Raw genomic sequence first — 15,562 nt, 5'->3', positions numbered from 1 at the left:
TTCTCTCTCTAGCCAGCAGGAACAGCTGACCCTGGGGCACGGGGTCCTAGAGGTGACCCCTGTTGAGCATTCTCATGCAGGCCAGGCGGGGTGTGTGGGGTGCCGTCGGGAACCCCAGAACCCAGGGCTCACGCCCTGAGCATCCTTCAGGCTCTTGAACCACTCTGGGCCTCAGTTTCTCTGAAAAGCGGGTCCCCGAATAGTCCATCTTCCGGAATCGCTGGGTCACACCTGGCCACAGAGCCCCGATGACCCTTCTGTAGGCCCCTCCCCAGACCATCTCCCCCGGGATCCATCTGGAGCTCAGGGAGGACTGGGGGACGGCCTCAGGCCCTGCTCTCTGGGACCCCTACAGCCACCAGAGGGCGCCCCAGGACCGCAATCGCCTTAGGACGCGGAGGTGGTCTGGGTGGCAGAAACCAGCTTTGCCCTTGGACGGGAGGGCTCAGACCAGCGCCTGTGGTGCCGCCCGTAGCTTTGCCGGGAGCCCACCCAGCGGGTAGACGGGTTTTCTGAGACCACTTAGGAAATAAGGGGACCCGAGCATGTGGAACCCACAAGCCCTCGGGGCCTCAGGGCCCATGGACCAGACTCTGAACAGGCCATGTGCAGAGGGCCAGATCGCAGCCCTGGTAAGGCGGGCAGCTGGGGGCTCTGCAGGGCCAGTCCCCACCTCTGAAGGACCAGCCTGGGCTCACACCCCCCACCCCTGCAGCCTGGAGAACCCTGCTGGGAACCCTGCAGGTGTCGGGGAGGGTGCAGAGTGAGGGGGTCTCCCCAGACTCACCAGCCTGTGGGGCAGGGCAGTCTTGGGCCCCTCCCTTCCTCCGTTCCTGTCCTGCCCCTCTGTCTCTGCCTCCTGGACACGCCTCCCCAGCCACCCCCAGCCCAGTACCAACCCATGCTTCTCTCCTGCCTACAACCCTCCATGGCTCCCTATTGTCGCACGGAACACAAACTAGCCCGTGGCCCTTGTCCTCCCCTGGCCATCGCCTACCTCCCTCTCTCCGGGCGTCTGGACTCCCCTTTGCTCCCTTGTCCCCACCTCCCTTCTGCTGTCCCCCTGCTCCTCCACACCCCCCCCCCTCCACAGCACAGGGGTCTACCGGGTCTCTCTCCCTCGATTCCTGGTGGTATTCTCTGGGAACCTGGCCCTCTGGAGTGACTTTCCATGTACTTGTTTGCTGCCCGTCTGCTTCCTGCTCGAAGCTGTGGGCCCTTGAGGCCGCTGGTGCCTCCTAGGCTCAGACCACAGCTGCTGGGGGACCGAGCAAGTGTGCAGGGGTGTGTGTCTGTGTGTGAGCCACTGGGGGCAGACGGGACAAACTCAGCTGGGCCGGGGGTGCATCCGGACCAGCCTTCCTCACTTTGTGCAGTTGGCCAGGGGGCCGGCACCGCACGCGATGGACGGGACTGCTCTCACGTGACCTTTTGTGGCCACATGGGCAGAGAGTGGGACCAGCATCCCCAGGTCACTGTCCCTCTATGGTGGGGGGTAGGTGGGCAGGCTGACCACAGAGACCCACAGAGACGCAGCTGAGTCCTGGGAAGGAGGACGCCAGCACCCGTGTGGCCCTGGACGGGCAGACCTGCCCCGTGCCTGCCGCCGGCCACACAGGGTGTCACCTGCAGGAAGGTCGGCGCCCCTCTGACTACCATCGCTCCTTTGTCTCATCCACAAAAGCCATGGGCCACAGCGGGCCCCTGGCCCTGGGTCTCCTCCAACCCTAAGCTTCCCCAGGTCCACATGAGGCCAGACTTGGGGACCCTGGGACAGGGAGGGTCCTGCCCTGGTCCTCAGGAGGGCATGCCCCTCTGGCCCCTCCTGGGTACAGAGGACAGGTCAGGTTCTGCAGGACAGGGCCACCAAGCGCCCACCCGAATGCCCCCAGCAGAAGCTAAGAGCTCCGTGGCTTTCAAGGTCGCCCATGCAGAACAACACAGACCGCCACCCTCCCCGCTGTCCCGGGTCTGCCGCCCCATCTACACGGCTCAGCAGACCCAGCACCCCCCCGCCTGCCCGCCCCAGAACCCGTGGTTGCGAAGCCGTCCCTAGAGGACCCTCGTCCCCCATGGCCCCAGCCAGGTCCTGAGGGTCCTTCGGGATCCTAGCCCAGGATCCTGGGTCTGGCTGCTGGGCCCTTGTCCTCCGTCCCCAGGAGCAGGGACCAGAAAAGGAAGGGGCAGAGGGTGGCGGCGAGGCCTCCAGCGTCCAGCCTCCTGGGCAGCACCTACGTTGGCCACCTCTCTGCCAGGATCCCAAGTTTCCATCAACCCTGGAAGGGGCCGTCAACCTGGCCCACCCCTCCCCCAGGCCTAGGCTCACGCCCTCTCCTTCCAGTCCTCTCTTCCTGGAGCAGGGCCTGTGGACTGCCTGCCGGCAGGCACACACCCACCCCGGCCCTTGGAGGGTGCTGCGGGTCCAAGGCAGAACGACAAATAAAGGAGCGTCTCCTCCAGCATGGGGGGCGGCCCTCCACTCAGGCCAGCCAGAGCAGATGTGGCTGCAGGAGGCTGGGCCCAGGGAGGGGGATCCCCAGGGAGGGGGCTCCCACGTCCCCTGGGGCACTCGGAGTCTGTCCCTCCTGCTGCGTGCGCACCTGCGGGAGGGGCTGTGGGGCTGGCGGCTAACCCTCCCGTGATGGCAGAGACGCCTGGTCCCCTGGCGAGGCGAGCACGTGACAACGCCGCTGGCAGGGCTGTTGGGCTGGGACAGCAGTCCCAACCGAGCCCTGCGACCTTGTAGTCACTGCAGCCCTCCAGGCCCCAGGGCCCTGGGGAAGTGAGCGTGCGGTGCGGGGACCTCTGTTTCTGTGTGTCTGTGTCTGTGTGTCTGTGTGTCTGTGTATCTGTGTGTCTGTGTGTCTGCGTCTGTGTCTGTGTGTGTGAAGAAACCCACTTCCCCTTCTCCGGGGCCGGCAAGGCTTATTACAGGCAGGGTTCCATGGGGGCCCCCACCTCCTGGTCCCCGGGCACCCCCCGCTGTCCCCGCCATGCGTCACCCTTCCGCTCCTTCTGTCACCGGTTATCGAGCGACTCCCCTGTGCCGACACTGTGCCGGGGGCAGACGAGACACAATGAACAATGAAACATACCAGAACTAGATAAAAGAAAGAAATGATTAAAACGGCTGTGGAAAAAGAAGGGAAGGACACATGGTTGGGGGTTTTATTTTTAAATGGGCGTGTCAGGGACTACCTCATCACAAAGGTGATGTTTGCGCAAGTAACTGAGGGAAGGGTGGTCCGTCTGTCCGTCATCCATTCACCTACCCACCCCCATCCATCCATCCGTCCTGCCACCCCCCCACCCCCCACCCACGCCTCCCTTCCCCTCTCCAGCCACCCGGTCACCCCCATTTGCCACCCCTCGTGTGCACCTGGACGCACAGCCAGGTGAGTCCGTCTCAGCCTTCCGGGGCCCACCGGCCCGCAGGGATGGCTCTTTCACAGGCTTCGGGGAGCTGCGGGGGAGCAGCGGAGGGGCTAGGCAAGGTGCTGTGCACGGTCTCCGAGGCTCCCTGTGGCTTCTCCCTTGGTTCGTGGATCTCCCAGATGAGACCTCTACCCCCCACGGCCGGGCCTGGCCTTCCGCTCACCGGGCTTCCCCTGCACTGGAGCCAAGCGAGGCTGGGAACTCAGTAGGCGCCCAGGGAGTCCTGGCACGCCGCCCGACTCATCCCTGCCTCTTCTCCTCCATTCATCCCGTCTCGCTCTTGGCTCCACCCGCTCCCCCCAGCCTCCCTGCCAGCCTTTGGCCTGACCTGCTCACCTGTCCTGTCCAAGTCCACTCTTGGCGGAGGCCCAGGCTGGCTCTGGCTCTGAGGTAGGCCCCAGGAGCCCCTTCAGAGGAGCCACCCATTGGCTGAAGTGCCGAGTCAGCCACACCAGCCAAGCGGACAAGGACCCTGGCCAGGAAATGGCCCCGCTGGCCTTGGGGGGTGAGGGACAGACCACCTAGTCCGGGTCCCCCTGCCCTCCATTCTCCAGGTGGCCGGGGACACCCACCTGCCTGTCCAGCAAGGAAAGGCCTGCTCGGGTGTCAGAAGCTCCTAGAGCAGGGGCAGTGGAGGCCGGGTGCAGGGGTGAGGGCTGCTCTCTCGGCGGGGTGGGGGGCGTGCCCTGTGAAGGCGGCTCTTGGTTACCAGAAGTGGCCCACACTCTCCGGGCTGGGCTGGGCAGGGGTGTGCCCCCCCGGGACCCTGCCTGGCTTGGAGGACCGCAGACCCCACCCTTGCAGGCAACCAGGAAACCAAGGATTAGGTTGAATGTCTGAAGCGGCATGTTTTTGGGGTGATTTCACCAAAGGGCACGAGGCCGCACATGCTCATGACAGCTGGACGGGCCCGCAAAGGTCTAGTCTCAGTTTCGTGAGCAGTTGGCGCGCTCGCAGCAGAGGTATTAGCAGGCGGGCCGCCAGCCGGGGTTGAGCCCAAGTCCCCAAGCTGACTTCTCCGTCCCCAGGGACCGCAGCCAGGACGGCTGCGAGCGGGACTTGCCCCATGGTAGCTGCTGCCTTGACACTCGTTGCTGGGATTCTCGGGGCTGGTCCCCAGGGCTCGAGCTCTGAAGGGGAGGGGGCCTCCATGGCTGGTGGGGGGACGGGAGGGGACCAGCTACGACGCCCTTCCGAAGCCGAGCCCCCCACAAAGCAAGTGCCAGGGGCCCCATGTGCAGAAGGGCTGCGGAGGGGCCGGGCTGTGCCTCGAGAGCTGTCTCGGGGACTCCCCCGAACAAGGAGCAGTAGAGGAGCCGGGGGAGCCGTGATGTCGCATGAGCTACCCTCAGACCAAAGAAAACACAGGGAAGCTTGCCACTCTCCCATGGGACGCCGGGCGGGACTTGGGGTCGTGGGCTAGGAGGGCGGAGCGTGGGGGTGTGTGAGTCCGTGGGTGTGGCCGTCAACTCGGACTGCCCTGGCCTCTCTTCCCACAGCCTCTTCCTTCCTGCCCCACCAGACCCTACTGCCCCAGGGCTGTCCTTAGGGGTGTGGACAGGGCACCTCCGTCCCACTGTGGTCACAAAAGGGCTTGTGTGGGTGCACATGCATACGTATGTGCCATACCTGTACACAGGCATGACCCGTGTGTGCCCACGTGCACTGTAATATGTGCACACACACGGGCCCACACACAGCCCCTAGCCTAGTGCCCTGGAAGGAGGTGGGGCAGTGAGCTCGGGCGGCAAGTGGAGGGGACAGGGCAGGGGCCTCCCACCTCCCTGGTACCTGTGCAGTGACGGCCTGTCCAGCGCGGTCCGTCCTGCTTGGCCGTGAGACCCACCGAGGCGAGGCCTCTTGCTGGTGGGGCCGGGCACACGGTCGGAGCTGGCCGGCTCTGTGGCGTAACATTGACCCAGCCCACCAGGGGGAGAGACGAGGTTAGCTCGGCACCCAAGGACTCCCGTGTGGCCTCTGTACTAGTGTGGTGCCTAGACTTGGGGATGCTCAGTGTCCCCTGTGTGGGAGGAAGAGGAGCTCAGGCCCAGGCCGTTCCGTGTCCAGCAGCTGGAGACCCTGCCTCAGGCTGCTGTCCCCGCCGACTGGGGCAGCAGGGGTCTCCGCAGAGGGCAAGTGTCTAGGGCCCATGTGCACAGCCGCCCATGGGCCAGGCTGGAGAAAAGGCAAGCGTGGGGCCGGCGGCAGGGGGAAAAGCCTTCCCCAGTGTGCTGTCATGCTTCCGAGGGACCGTCACCAGCCAGAGGGTTGCCCCCAGCAGCCTGCCCTCCCCCTCTTGCCGCTCTCCCCGTGCACCCTAACTCCCAGGAGGGCAGGGCTGCTGCTGGAACGATGGGTGCTCAGTGAGGACTGGAGGCTGAGTCGGAGGTCGCCAGCTGGGAAGCCTCTGGTGGTGCCCCCCGGCCCACAGACCTGGCAGGAGCCACACATGCCCACCGTCCCCAGCCTCATTTTACCCAAGAGTCTTTGACCACCCTCTGGCCCCAGAGAAGGAATGTGGGGTGGGTGCGGGATGCAGGGGGCCACGAGGGGAGCTGAGGGCCGTGTTCAGCCTGGGGTGGGGGCTGTGGGCAGGAGGGCCGATCTGAAAAGCAGCTGGTCAGCCGGGGCCTGGGTCAGGCTTGTACTTCCTGCTCCTGGGGGCCTGGGCCCTTCCCTCCCTGAGCCCAGTGAGTCCCAACCCGTCTCCCCATGCCTGCACACCTGGCCTCACCCCCTGCCCGCTCCCACCGGTCAGCCCAGGGCCTCAGTCCCTCTCCCAGGCCACTCCCGGCTCCTGGGAGCCCGCAGGGAGCTCTCGGCAGTCCCCGGCCGGCTTCCCATGCTTCCCAGAGTCCCCCTACCACGGCCCAGGGTCCCTGGAGCAGCTTCCCACATGGCTCAGGGCATCCGGAGAGCCCCTTGCTCTCTCCCCGCCACGGCCCCAGCCGGGCACATGGCCCTCCAAGCCTCCCCAGGTGCGTGGGGGGCGACCTGTCATAATTTTAAAAATACAGAAACAGACACAAAAGTCCGGTTGTTCCTGTCACAGCCTTATTCAGCGGCCGCCCAACAATGGCCAATTCAGCGGTCGTTGGGTCTAATCTCTGCCCCGACTCGCACCCCGCCCTGCCTGCCGATGGCTTCAAAGCTGTCCCTGACATCACAGGACCCACGGGCCAGGAGGAAGTAGCGCCATGTGCGGCACCTGTGGCTTCTTCCTCCTGAAGGTCAGTACCAACGGGGCGGGCAGGACCCGCACGACCGTCCCTTCCATACTCGGCTGCAGAACAAGGAGCCCGAGCTACCAGCAGAGGGTCAAGGAGGCTCTCTCGTTGCGTCGTTGTGAACGGAGGTTCTTTTTAAGATATTGGGTGTCTTCTGCTCCGTGATTCTGTTTCACACTCGGATCGTCCTGCTGTGGACAGGCCCCTCCTGAAACTTTTCGGTGCACGGGCAAGAGACTAACTTTGTTTGCAGACAAAGGGCACAGAGGTTAATGCCAATGTTCCCGATTCGAACTCAAGGATGGGTTGTACCTCCCGGGTTTCCTCCTCCTCCCTCCCTTACACCGAAAGTCTTGGCTCTCAAGGAACCTAACGTCCCATGCATAATCCCAAAGTAAGAGTACTAAGAGTACTAGCTCTGCTGTGACGGGGGCTCTTTGAGTTCCTCCGACCTCAAACGCTGGTGAAAATACTGACAACGGGGTCTCCGGAGGGCTGTGCGGCGCTCCGTTCAGCTCCTGGAGGGACGTCCCCGTCGTCTGCGAGGTTTCCTGTCGTGACCAGCACCCCGTGCCTTGTGTTCTGCCTTCCACGGGGTTTTGGGTCCGTTCCTGAAAGTGAAGCTTCCCTGAGCGCGTGGCCAGTAACGCCCACTGGCGATATGCGTGCGCGGACCCTGGGGGCCTCGCCCTCGGAGCGTGCGGACGTCCAAACGTCTGGACCACCGCCAATCCCATAGGGGAGCAATGCCGTCGGCCAGCAAGCACTTTTAATTTGCATTTTACTTGTTGCCACTGACGTTGCTTGTTTTTTCTTAGGTGCAAAGATCACAGACTCCCCCCCCTTGCCCTGGGAATTCTTGGCGTCTTCGGCCCACCTCTCCTCGGGCTGTCTGTGGTCTCTCCCATGTCGATGTCCCTCACCAGCCAGCGTGGTTAATCCTTGACCTGCCATCGAGGTCGTAAACACTCTTGCCCGCTGCTCATTGGTCTTTCCGACTTTGCTAATTCCAGCTATTGTCTGGACTTCAAGCGCCGTTGGACGCGTTTTCCCTGCCTACAGGTGGTTGCGGAATTCCCCGGACCTGCTTACAGAACCCACGTGACCCCAGCTCGACTTTTATATCTAAGCCTCTGATCCTTCTGAAACCTGCTCTTCGTGGCCCAGGTGAGGTGGGTCCGAGCATACTTTTTTTCTCTCCTTCCTCCACGGCTCTGCACTTGTTCCAACACCACCCAGTGAAGATCGTCGTCCTCCTTTGGAGGGCGAAGTGGCCGTGTGGGCAGCGCTCGCTCCCACGTGCATGCATTCAGAAAGCACCGACTGAATGCCCGCTGTATGCCCCAGCCTGTCCCCTGGGGCTCTGCGGAGGCAGACTCTCCACCTCCCTCTGGCTGCCTGACCGGGTTTGTACTCCTCAGGGAGCTTCCCTAGCCTCCGTGGCCCTGCAGTCTCGGGAGTGCTGGGCACAGGCTGGGACCCGCGTCACTCATTTGTCTGGGAACACAAACGGCTGGTCGTGGGGGGTCGTCAGATCCTAGCCATCAGCAAGGCCTGGTTTTCTGCTGGTGGGGGGCGCGGGTACGTGAAATCAATCAGCCTGGGTGCTCAAGAAGGCCGGGGAAGTGTCTGGTACGTTCCGGTCCCTTACATGAAAGTCCTGCGGTGACCCCTCTTCCCTGGGCAACGTCCCCCTCCCCCATCCTTCACTCCCACACCCCAAAGTGCAGGGAACCAATTGCCTGCCCAGCAATGGCCCAAGGCAGGGTGGAGGACCTCACACACCGGACCCATCCTGCCTCTAAACCCCTCACCCCTGGCTTCCGGGGAAATCCATGGGGTGCCATGGCAAAGCCAGGGCGGAGCTCCAGGAGGACAAAACACCCATTCTGCCCATCCCTAGGTCCTTGAAAATGCCTTGCCGTGACCTGCCCCGCGGTCAGGCCCTGCCCGCACCGCTGACGGGCTGTCTCCAGTGGGCCCCACATCCCCCATGGGCAGGGCTCCCAATGGCTGTCCCTGACCGACAGTGACCCAGGCTTGCCTCCTGTCCGATGGCCCCCAGTGGGCACCTACCCGACTGCATTTCTCTTCACCCGCAGGGTGAATGGGCGGGCACAGGGAAGGGGGTTGCTCAGGGAGTTGGAGGAGCTCACCCGCCGCCCTGCGAGTGTCAAGACGGTGAGTCCGCGCGTGCCCTAGGGTGCCCCCCCTTTCTCCCATTAACCCCAGCCTCCCTCCGGTGAAGTGGGTGCCCGTGCCCTCTCCAGCTCTTTGCCCTGACCCGGCGTTTGGCAGTCGCTGCACCTGCGCCCCGGCCTTCCTCCCCAGCTCAGCGGGGCGCTCCGCACCGGGCTAGCAGGTGGGCGTGGGGGCGGGGCGCGCACGTGGGCGCAAGTGGGGCGGAGCAGAGGAGCGCTGGACCGAGCGGGAGGAGCAAGTGAGTGCAGAAAGGCGGGAGGAGCAGGTGGGCGCCGACCGGGCGGGACCCGGCTGCCAAGCGGGAGAACGGCCCGGGGCGCGGGCTGGGGCGCCCGGGAGCGCCGGTTGGTCCGGGCGGGGCGTCTGGCCAGGGGCGGGGCCGCCATCCCCGGGGACCCGCCCGTGGCCTCCGCCCCCTCCGGCCCCGCCCCCACGCCCGGGCGGGGCGGGCAGCGGCCCCCCGCGGCCCGGCCGGCAGAAGCGGCCTCCCGCACTGCGCCCCCGGCGCCCGCCCTCGCCGCAGCTCCCCGCGCCGCCGCCCGCCGGCCCCCCGCGCGCCCTGCCTGGCCATGGCCGCCGCCTCCTCCCCGCCCAGGCCCGACAAGGAGCGCTGGGGCTGCGGCCGCCTGCCCGGCTCCCGGCGGGGCAGCTCGGGCCTGGCCAAGAAGTGTCCCTTCTCGCTGGAGCTGGCGGAGGGCGGCCCGGCGGGCGGCGCGCTCTACGCACCCATCGCGCCCCCCGGCGCCCCCGGGCCCGCGCCCCTCGCGCCCCCCGCCGCGCCCCCGCCCGCCGACCTTGCGGCGCGCCCGCCGGTGAGCCTCGACCCGCGCGTCTCCATCTACAGCGCGCGCCGCCCGCTGCTCGCGCGCACCCACATCCAGGGCCGCGTCTACAACTTCCTCGAGCGCCCCACCGGCTGGAAGTGCTTCGTCTACCACTTCGCTGTGTGAGTACCGCCCGCGCCCCGGGGCTTCCGCGGGCCGCAAGGGGCGCGGGGGGGGGCTGTCTCGTGCCACCTGCTGCTGCGGGGACCGCGCCCGCTGCGACTGGGAGCTGCCGGGGGGGGGGGGGGGGGGGGGGAGGAAGAGTTTAATGGGAGAAACAGCGACTCTGAGGAGCCCGTCCAGTGAAGTCCAGGGCGGTGTGGGTCCGACTCCGGGGCAGGGGGGCTTCCCGCTGGCTCTGCCCGGGCATGTGGGGGGAGGCTGCCCAGCCCAGAAGTTGGCTGCACTCCTCCCGGGAAGGACGGTCCAGGTGTTAATCCTCCTGGGAAAGGACGCGTGCCTGGGAGCTTGCCCTTGGGTGCAAAGGAGAGAACTTCTCACGGTCGGCGGGTGCCCAGGACTCAGGAGCCTCCAGGAGGGGAGGGTCCGAGGCTCCTGTTTGTGGCAACAACTTGTCCCCGCTCAAGGGAGGCCACTTGTGGGGCATCTCCCGGGTCAGCGGGTGCAGGGCTGCCCCAGAGGGTGGCAGGCTGAGCCCTGTCCCCTGAGGGGTCCCTGTGGCTGCGGGGAAGGCCTCCCCCCCCCCCCCCGCCCGGACTAGGATCCTGAAGCAGAGGAGGCTGGAGGGGGCGCCAGGGAGGGGCGGGATTGGGCCCACGTTTCCAGCCCTCAATGGGCGGCAGCTGTGTCCCAGAGGGTGCACCTGGGCTCTGTCACCCAGGTGGCTCTGATGCCTGCTGCGCGTGCCTGCGTGGGGCAGGGCGGGCCACTCCATTCCTCAGGCGGGGGGTACAAGGAAGTCACCTCCTTGGGGCCACCCTCTTTGCTGCCCGCCTGGAGCCCTCCCCTGCCTTTCTGTGGTTCCACTTCCTGGCTGCCCAGCCCTCAGCCTCTTGGTACAGTGCCAGCCTCTGGCCCGGGAGCCCGCACTTGGCCATCCCCCCACGCATCATGAGGACTGGGGGGCTCCCTCTGGTTTCCTGTTGGTGGTGACAGGTGCTCGTTCCTGCTGCCTTGGCCAGCCAGTGGCTGGGAGATAACTGGGAAGGCAGAGGGCAGGGGTTCAGGACCCTTTTACCTCTTGCCGGCGGCGGCTACTGGGGCCCCAGGGGTGCGGCGGGGGTCAGGCTCCGGCTGGCCTGGAGCACGGTCTTGGGCAGGTGAGGCAGGGCGGGGAGGGGGCAGCCTCAGCCTCACGCTTTGGCTCCTCTGTAAGCGTAGGTAGGATCAGGGGTGCTCCCTCTGTGCAAAGGAGGCTTTCGCAGCAGGAAGGCAGGTCTTGGGGACTGTGTCCCTGGAGTCATGGATGGGCCCAAGTCTTGAAGCCTCCTCCCCACCCCAGCCCCCACCTGCCACAGTGTCAGAGCATGCGTGCCCCGTGACTGCGGCTGATCTGGGGGAGGGCACAGCCCTGCCCATGGCTGCAGCAGTGGCTCGTCTCAGGGCGTGGGGGAGGGTCCACATGCACGGACCCCAAGGCATCCCACGAGTCAGACACCAGCTGTGTCAAAGTCCAGCCAATGTCAGCCTTGTGGGTGCCGCTGCTCACACGGGCTGCTTGCCTCCCGGCCCTCTCCTGAGAAGCCCAGGGGTGGGATGGGCTCCACAGCTGGGTCCCGGAGAAGACCCTGCTGAGAGGCCAGTGCCGGGCGCAGGCAGGAGGCATGCCTGGAGGGCCGCCAGGAGGTGTCACGGTGCCTCCCCACCTCTGGACAGCTGCCAGGGCGAGGGGCAGCCTGAAGCCCCACTGGTGTGCGTCCCAGGGGTGCAGGTCTGCGGGTGCCCGCCGCCTGGGCTCCCTGGCCGCGGTGGTGCCGTGTGGAGGAAGAGGGCTCGCCGCACCCCAGAGGAAGTCTCTGCTTACACTCGTGTTTTCTTCCTGATTCCGATTGTTCAGCTCTCGGAAGTTTGCTCAGCAGAGTTGCCTTTGCCCGGCTTCTCTAGGAGCTGGCCGGCAGGGGTGGCTCCTGGAGATAGTGGCCGAGCATCTTCCGCGCGGGGGCGAGCCAGGAAGGAATGCTCCTGGAGTGGCCGTGTGACCTTGGGTCAGTCATTTCCTGCTCTGGGCCCTGCCCCGTAGGAGGTATGCTGCGGCCCTGGGGAGTGGACAGCCGCTGCAGCTCCCCTGACGTGGGCTGGGGGCTGGAGGGGATCCTGGCCAGGCAGGGCATGTGGCTTAGCTGGGGCCTGGGAAGGTGACTGCCCCCCCCATGTGTCTAGGAGGTCAGCAGGCCCTGGATTGGCCAGTCTTTGGAGGGGACCTCACCTTGGAACTGGGGTCAAAGCGGTGGCCTGTGGCTGAGTGGCCAGGGCCCAGGGTGGCTGGCAGCCACTCTGGCCCTCCTGTGGCTCTAAGAAGTGTCTGAGATGGTGTGAGAGAAGGCCACGTCCTTGCGGAGTCACTCCATGAAAGGGACAGGATTGTTGCTGTGGCTGGCCAGCGTCGTGCCCTTGGCCTTGAAGGGCTGAGCAGGTGGGTAGATGTGGGAGCCATTGTCCCACTGGGCCCTGCAAGCCTGGGCACGCTCTCCCTGCTGGGGAAGCGAGCCAGGATATCCTGTCCCCCTCCTCTTTGGGGAACCCCTGCCCCCGCCAGCCGCCAGGAGAGCAGCCTTTCCTGTGTGCGCCTGGCCTGCCCGGCTGCTGGGGTCAGGGGGCACGACTCTACGGCCCGGTCCACTCGGGTTTCCTGCCCTCTGGCCCCCAACCTCCCAGGACCCTTTGCGTCCCCACCATGAGGCGACTCCCAGTGTAGCTGGGGGTGTGGGGTCTGGTCTCCCCGTAATGGGTCTCGGTGGAGCCGGCTGTCAGGGAGAGGCCCAGACCAAGGAGGAAGCGGGATTCCCGTAGCAACCTCCACACCCTGACCCTGGTCTGGGCACCCCCTTCCTCTGCAGACCCCCAGGGCTCCCTGTCCTTCCCCTGACTGGGGAGAGGCTTCCAGTTCCAGGAGCTGCGGGAAGCCCTACCTTCTCTCCTGCCTCCGCCTGCTCCCCTCCCCCCAGCTCTCCGCAGCGGCCTGGTGGCCGGTGCAGAACCTCGTCCTCCCACCCACGCAGACTGGACCCGGCCTCCTGCCTCGGTGGCTGCTCGGACACTCGGCGCTCCTGCGTCTCCGGTGCTCCCACCCCGGCAGGTGCAGCACGGCCTCCATGGGCAGCACCTGCTCTGGTCGTCCTGGGGCTTGGAGATCAAGTGCCACTGAGAGGCTTGAGGGAGGACCCCCCGGGGGAGAGGAGAGCGCCCCAGCCCTCGAGCTCCACTGGGCGCTCCTGGCCGCGGCCTCCTGTCACCCGGCCCGGCTGTTCTGAGGCCCCCGGGTGGCTTTGGCCGCACCTCACAGGGAGTGAGCATTAGTCGCTGACGTGCCGGAGGTCCGCCCGTGGTTTGGTGGGCTGCATGGCAGGCGCAGTGCGGAGGAGGACGGCCATCCGGTCTCTTCCCACCGTCCCCTTCGAGCCTCCTCTGCCCTGTCCCTCTCCCCTGGTTCCTGGTGAAGCTTGGAGTTCCTTTTGGTGCCTCTTCCTGTGTTACCTTCTCTGGGGCCTGGTCCTCTGGTCATGGCCTGGCTTACTTGGGGGATCACAGGCCTCCCGTATGTCACCAGCACGGGAAGGGGGAGACCTCGAGGCCATGAGGAAGGTGGCGGGAGGAGAGGGATGGTCTCGGGGTGGGAGAATTTAGAGTCTGGATCGGTAGGAGCCCTGAGCACAAGCCAGGGTCTGGGGCCAGGAGGCCACCTGGTGCGGGCTGTGGGCTGACCAGGCGGTGCAGAGAGTGTGGACGGGGGATGGGGCTTCATGTCTGAGCACAGCCCGTGGCTGGGCAGCCCTGCCATGTTCCCCAGCTCTCTGGGTGTGCACCCCCTCCTCCGTGGCAGGCTGGACGGGCAGGTAGCCCCTTCCGGCAGGCTTGCTCAGGTGGGAAAGGACATTTCCCTGTGCCTGGCCCCAAGACAGTGGCTCCTGCTGGGCTTTGCCTGCCCTGGTGGGGGTGCCTCAGGGCCAGAGGTTCTCCTCGGCACTCACAGTCCCACCTCAGTGGGGCTGTACCCTGCAGCAGGCTGTCGTGGGGGCTGGGGCCAGGCCTTGGGGGCCGTCCTAGGGAACTGAGATGGGAGGTGTCCCAGTTGCTGCTCTGTGCCCATGGGGTGACCTGCTGGTGACTAGGGGGGACGGGGACACGGAGGTCTCAGGGCCTGGCCGCCGGGGGTTGTCGTGTGTGCTGCAGGTGGTGGGGTGTGCTCTCGCGATCATAGGGGCTGTGTTCGTGTTGAAACCGTTATGGCAAAGCCCCGAGCCATGGGACCTACAACGGGGCTGCCTTTAGAGGATGGCCTCGGAAGCTGGGATCAAAATGGAGTCACCGGGGTGGCCCGACACCGTGGGACCAGGGTCCTTATGAGAAGAGGGGATAGAGACCCACAGAGGGACGACCCCATGAGGACCCAGGGAGAGCATGGCCGTCCACACAGGAGGAGAGAGGGGTTGGGGGGACCCGCCGGCCCACGCCTGCATCCCGGGCTTCAGCCTCTGGGACGGGGGGACAGTGAGCGTCTGTGGGGCTTTGTTATGGCCACCCCAGGAAGCCCCTGCACCTCTCTACCTGGCAGGGCTGCCCCAGGGCCCAGGAGCCGGCTTGTCACGGACACAGAAACAGCGGATCCTGCCACGTCCGGTCTTGGGAACGGTGAGCAGCTCCGGGCCGGAAACAGGCCACGTCTAGCGAAGCAGCGAGGGGCCTGGAGCGCCGCATCCCCCAGGGTCTCCCTCCCGTCCAGCACGCCTGGTGTCCCTGCGTCCCAGGGAGTCGGGCGCCCAGAACCCCCCTGTGGGAGCCAGCTCCAAGGGCGCTCCCCGGGGCTGGACGTCTTTGCCGGCGTGAGTGGGGGTTCCCGGCCCTTGTGCCTGGGGGTGCTCCTTGCAGGCCGGTGTGGGCGAGTCCCCAGCCCGAGGGTCCCCGTCCACCAGCTCCCTTCAGAGAGGTGGGGATGCACGCGTCCCGTGCTTGAGTGGCCGCTCCTGCCGGGGTCCCTGGCTGGGAATGTGGTGAGCCCTGTGGCCCTTCTCAGGCTTGAGTTTGAAACCAGCTTTCAAACGGCCCCTGTTCTCTGGAGGGATGGAGCCAGCACAGGTCTGGCTCCTGTGAAGTGGGAGCAGGCGTCCAAGCACAGCAGTCTGCCCTGGGAGTGTGGCAGGCCCAGGAAAAGCTGGTGGGGGTGCACATTGCGTGGGCCCTGGGCCACACAGAAGTTTCTGGAAGTCCCTGTGCTCCCGGCCCCCGTGGCTGGAGGCGGGGACGCAGAGGACTGTACTGTCCACACCCTCTGAACTGCGACCCAGTGGATCTGGTTGCGGCGCGGTGGGCCAGGTGGCTCCGTTCTCTGCACGGAAGGGTCTGGTGGCGAGGGGCAGAGCGTGGAGGAGGCTCTGGTCCCGAGAGCATGGGGTGACTGTCCATCCCTCCTGGGGGGCAGCGAGGGCCACCAGTTTCTCTCCTGAGGCCTCCCAGGTGCTGTGAGCAGCCCCAAATGTCCCGGAGGGCAGGGTGGTCTGGATTGGCCTCAGGTGTGGGGGCTGGGGGACCCGAGCCCATCCTCACGTGCGCCTGTGATGGAACCTGGGCTCTGGGACGGTCTGTCTTTTGGTGCCCAGCCTGGGTGACACGGGGCCCCTTCTCAGGGCTCTCATGGGCAGTGGCTGGGGTGAAGGTGTTGGGGCACAGGGGTCGGGCTCCCTTTACCCCCCAACCCCA

General features: G+C 66.1%; 1 protein-coding gene across 6 annotated transcripts in view; it reads left to right on the top strand.

Annotated features, from left to right (window-relative positions):
- The first annotated feature begins 9,338 nt into the window (after window positions 1–9,338).
- Window positions 9,339–15,562, top strand: part of KCNQ1 (potassium voltage-gated channel subfamily Q member 1) — a 309,854-nt gene continuing 303,630 nt past the window's right edge. For 2 of the 6 annotated variants that reach the window (XM_047747254.1, XM_047747253.1), the window contains exon 1: window positions 9,342–9,810. In XM_047747254.1, coding sequence (XP_047603210.1) covers window positions 9,434–9,810 — 377 coding nt within the window. In that variant the 5' untranslated portion in view covers window positions 9,342–9,433. Of the gene's footprint in view, window positions 9,811–15,562 lie in introns of all 6 variants that reach the window. The other 4 variants (XM_047747250.1, XM_047747255.1, XM_047747252.1 and 1 more) reach the window with 4 other exon arrangements.

This window comes from Lutra lutra, chromosome 10 (genome assembly GCF_902655055.1).
Source record: "Lutra lutra chromosome 10, mLutLut1.2, whole genome shotgun sequence".
Lineage (NCBI taxonomy): Eukaryota > Metazoa > Chordata > Mammalia > Carnivora > Mustelidae > Lutra > Lutra lutra.
The sequence above is the reverse complement of the archived record's forward strand: the minus strand, read 5'-3'. Positions and strand labels throughout refer to the sequence as shown.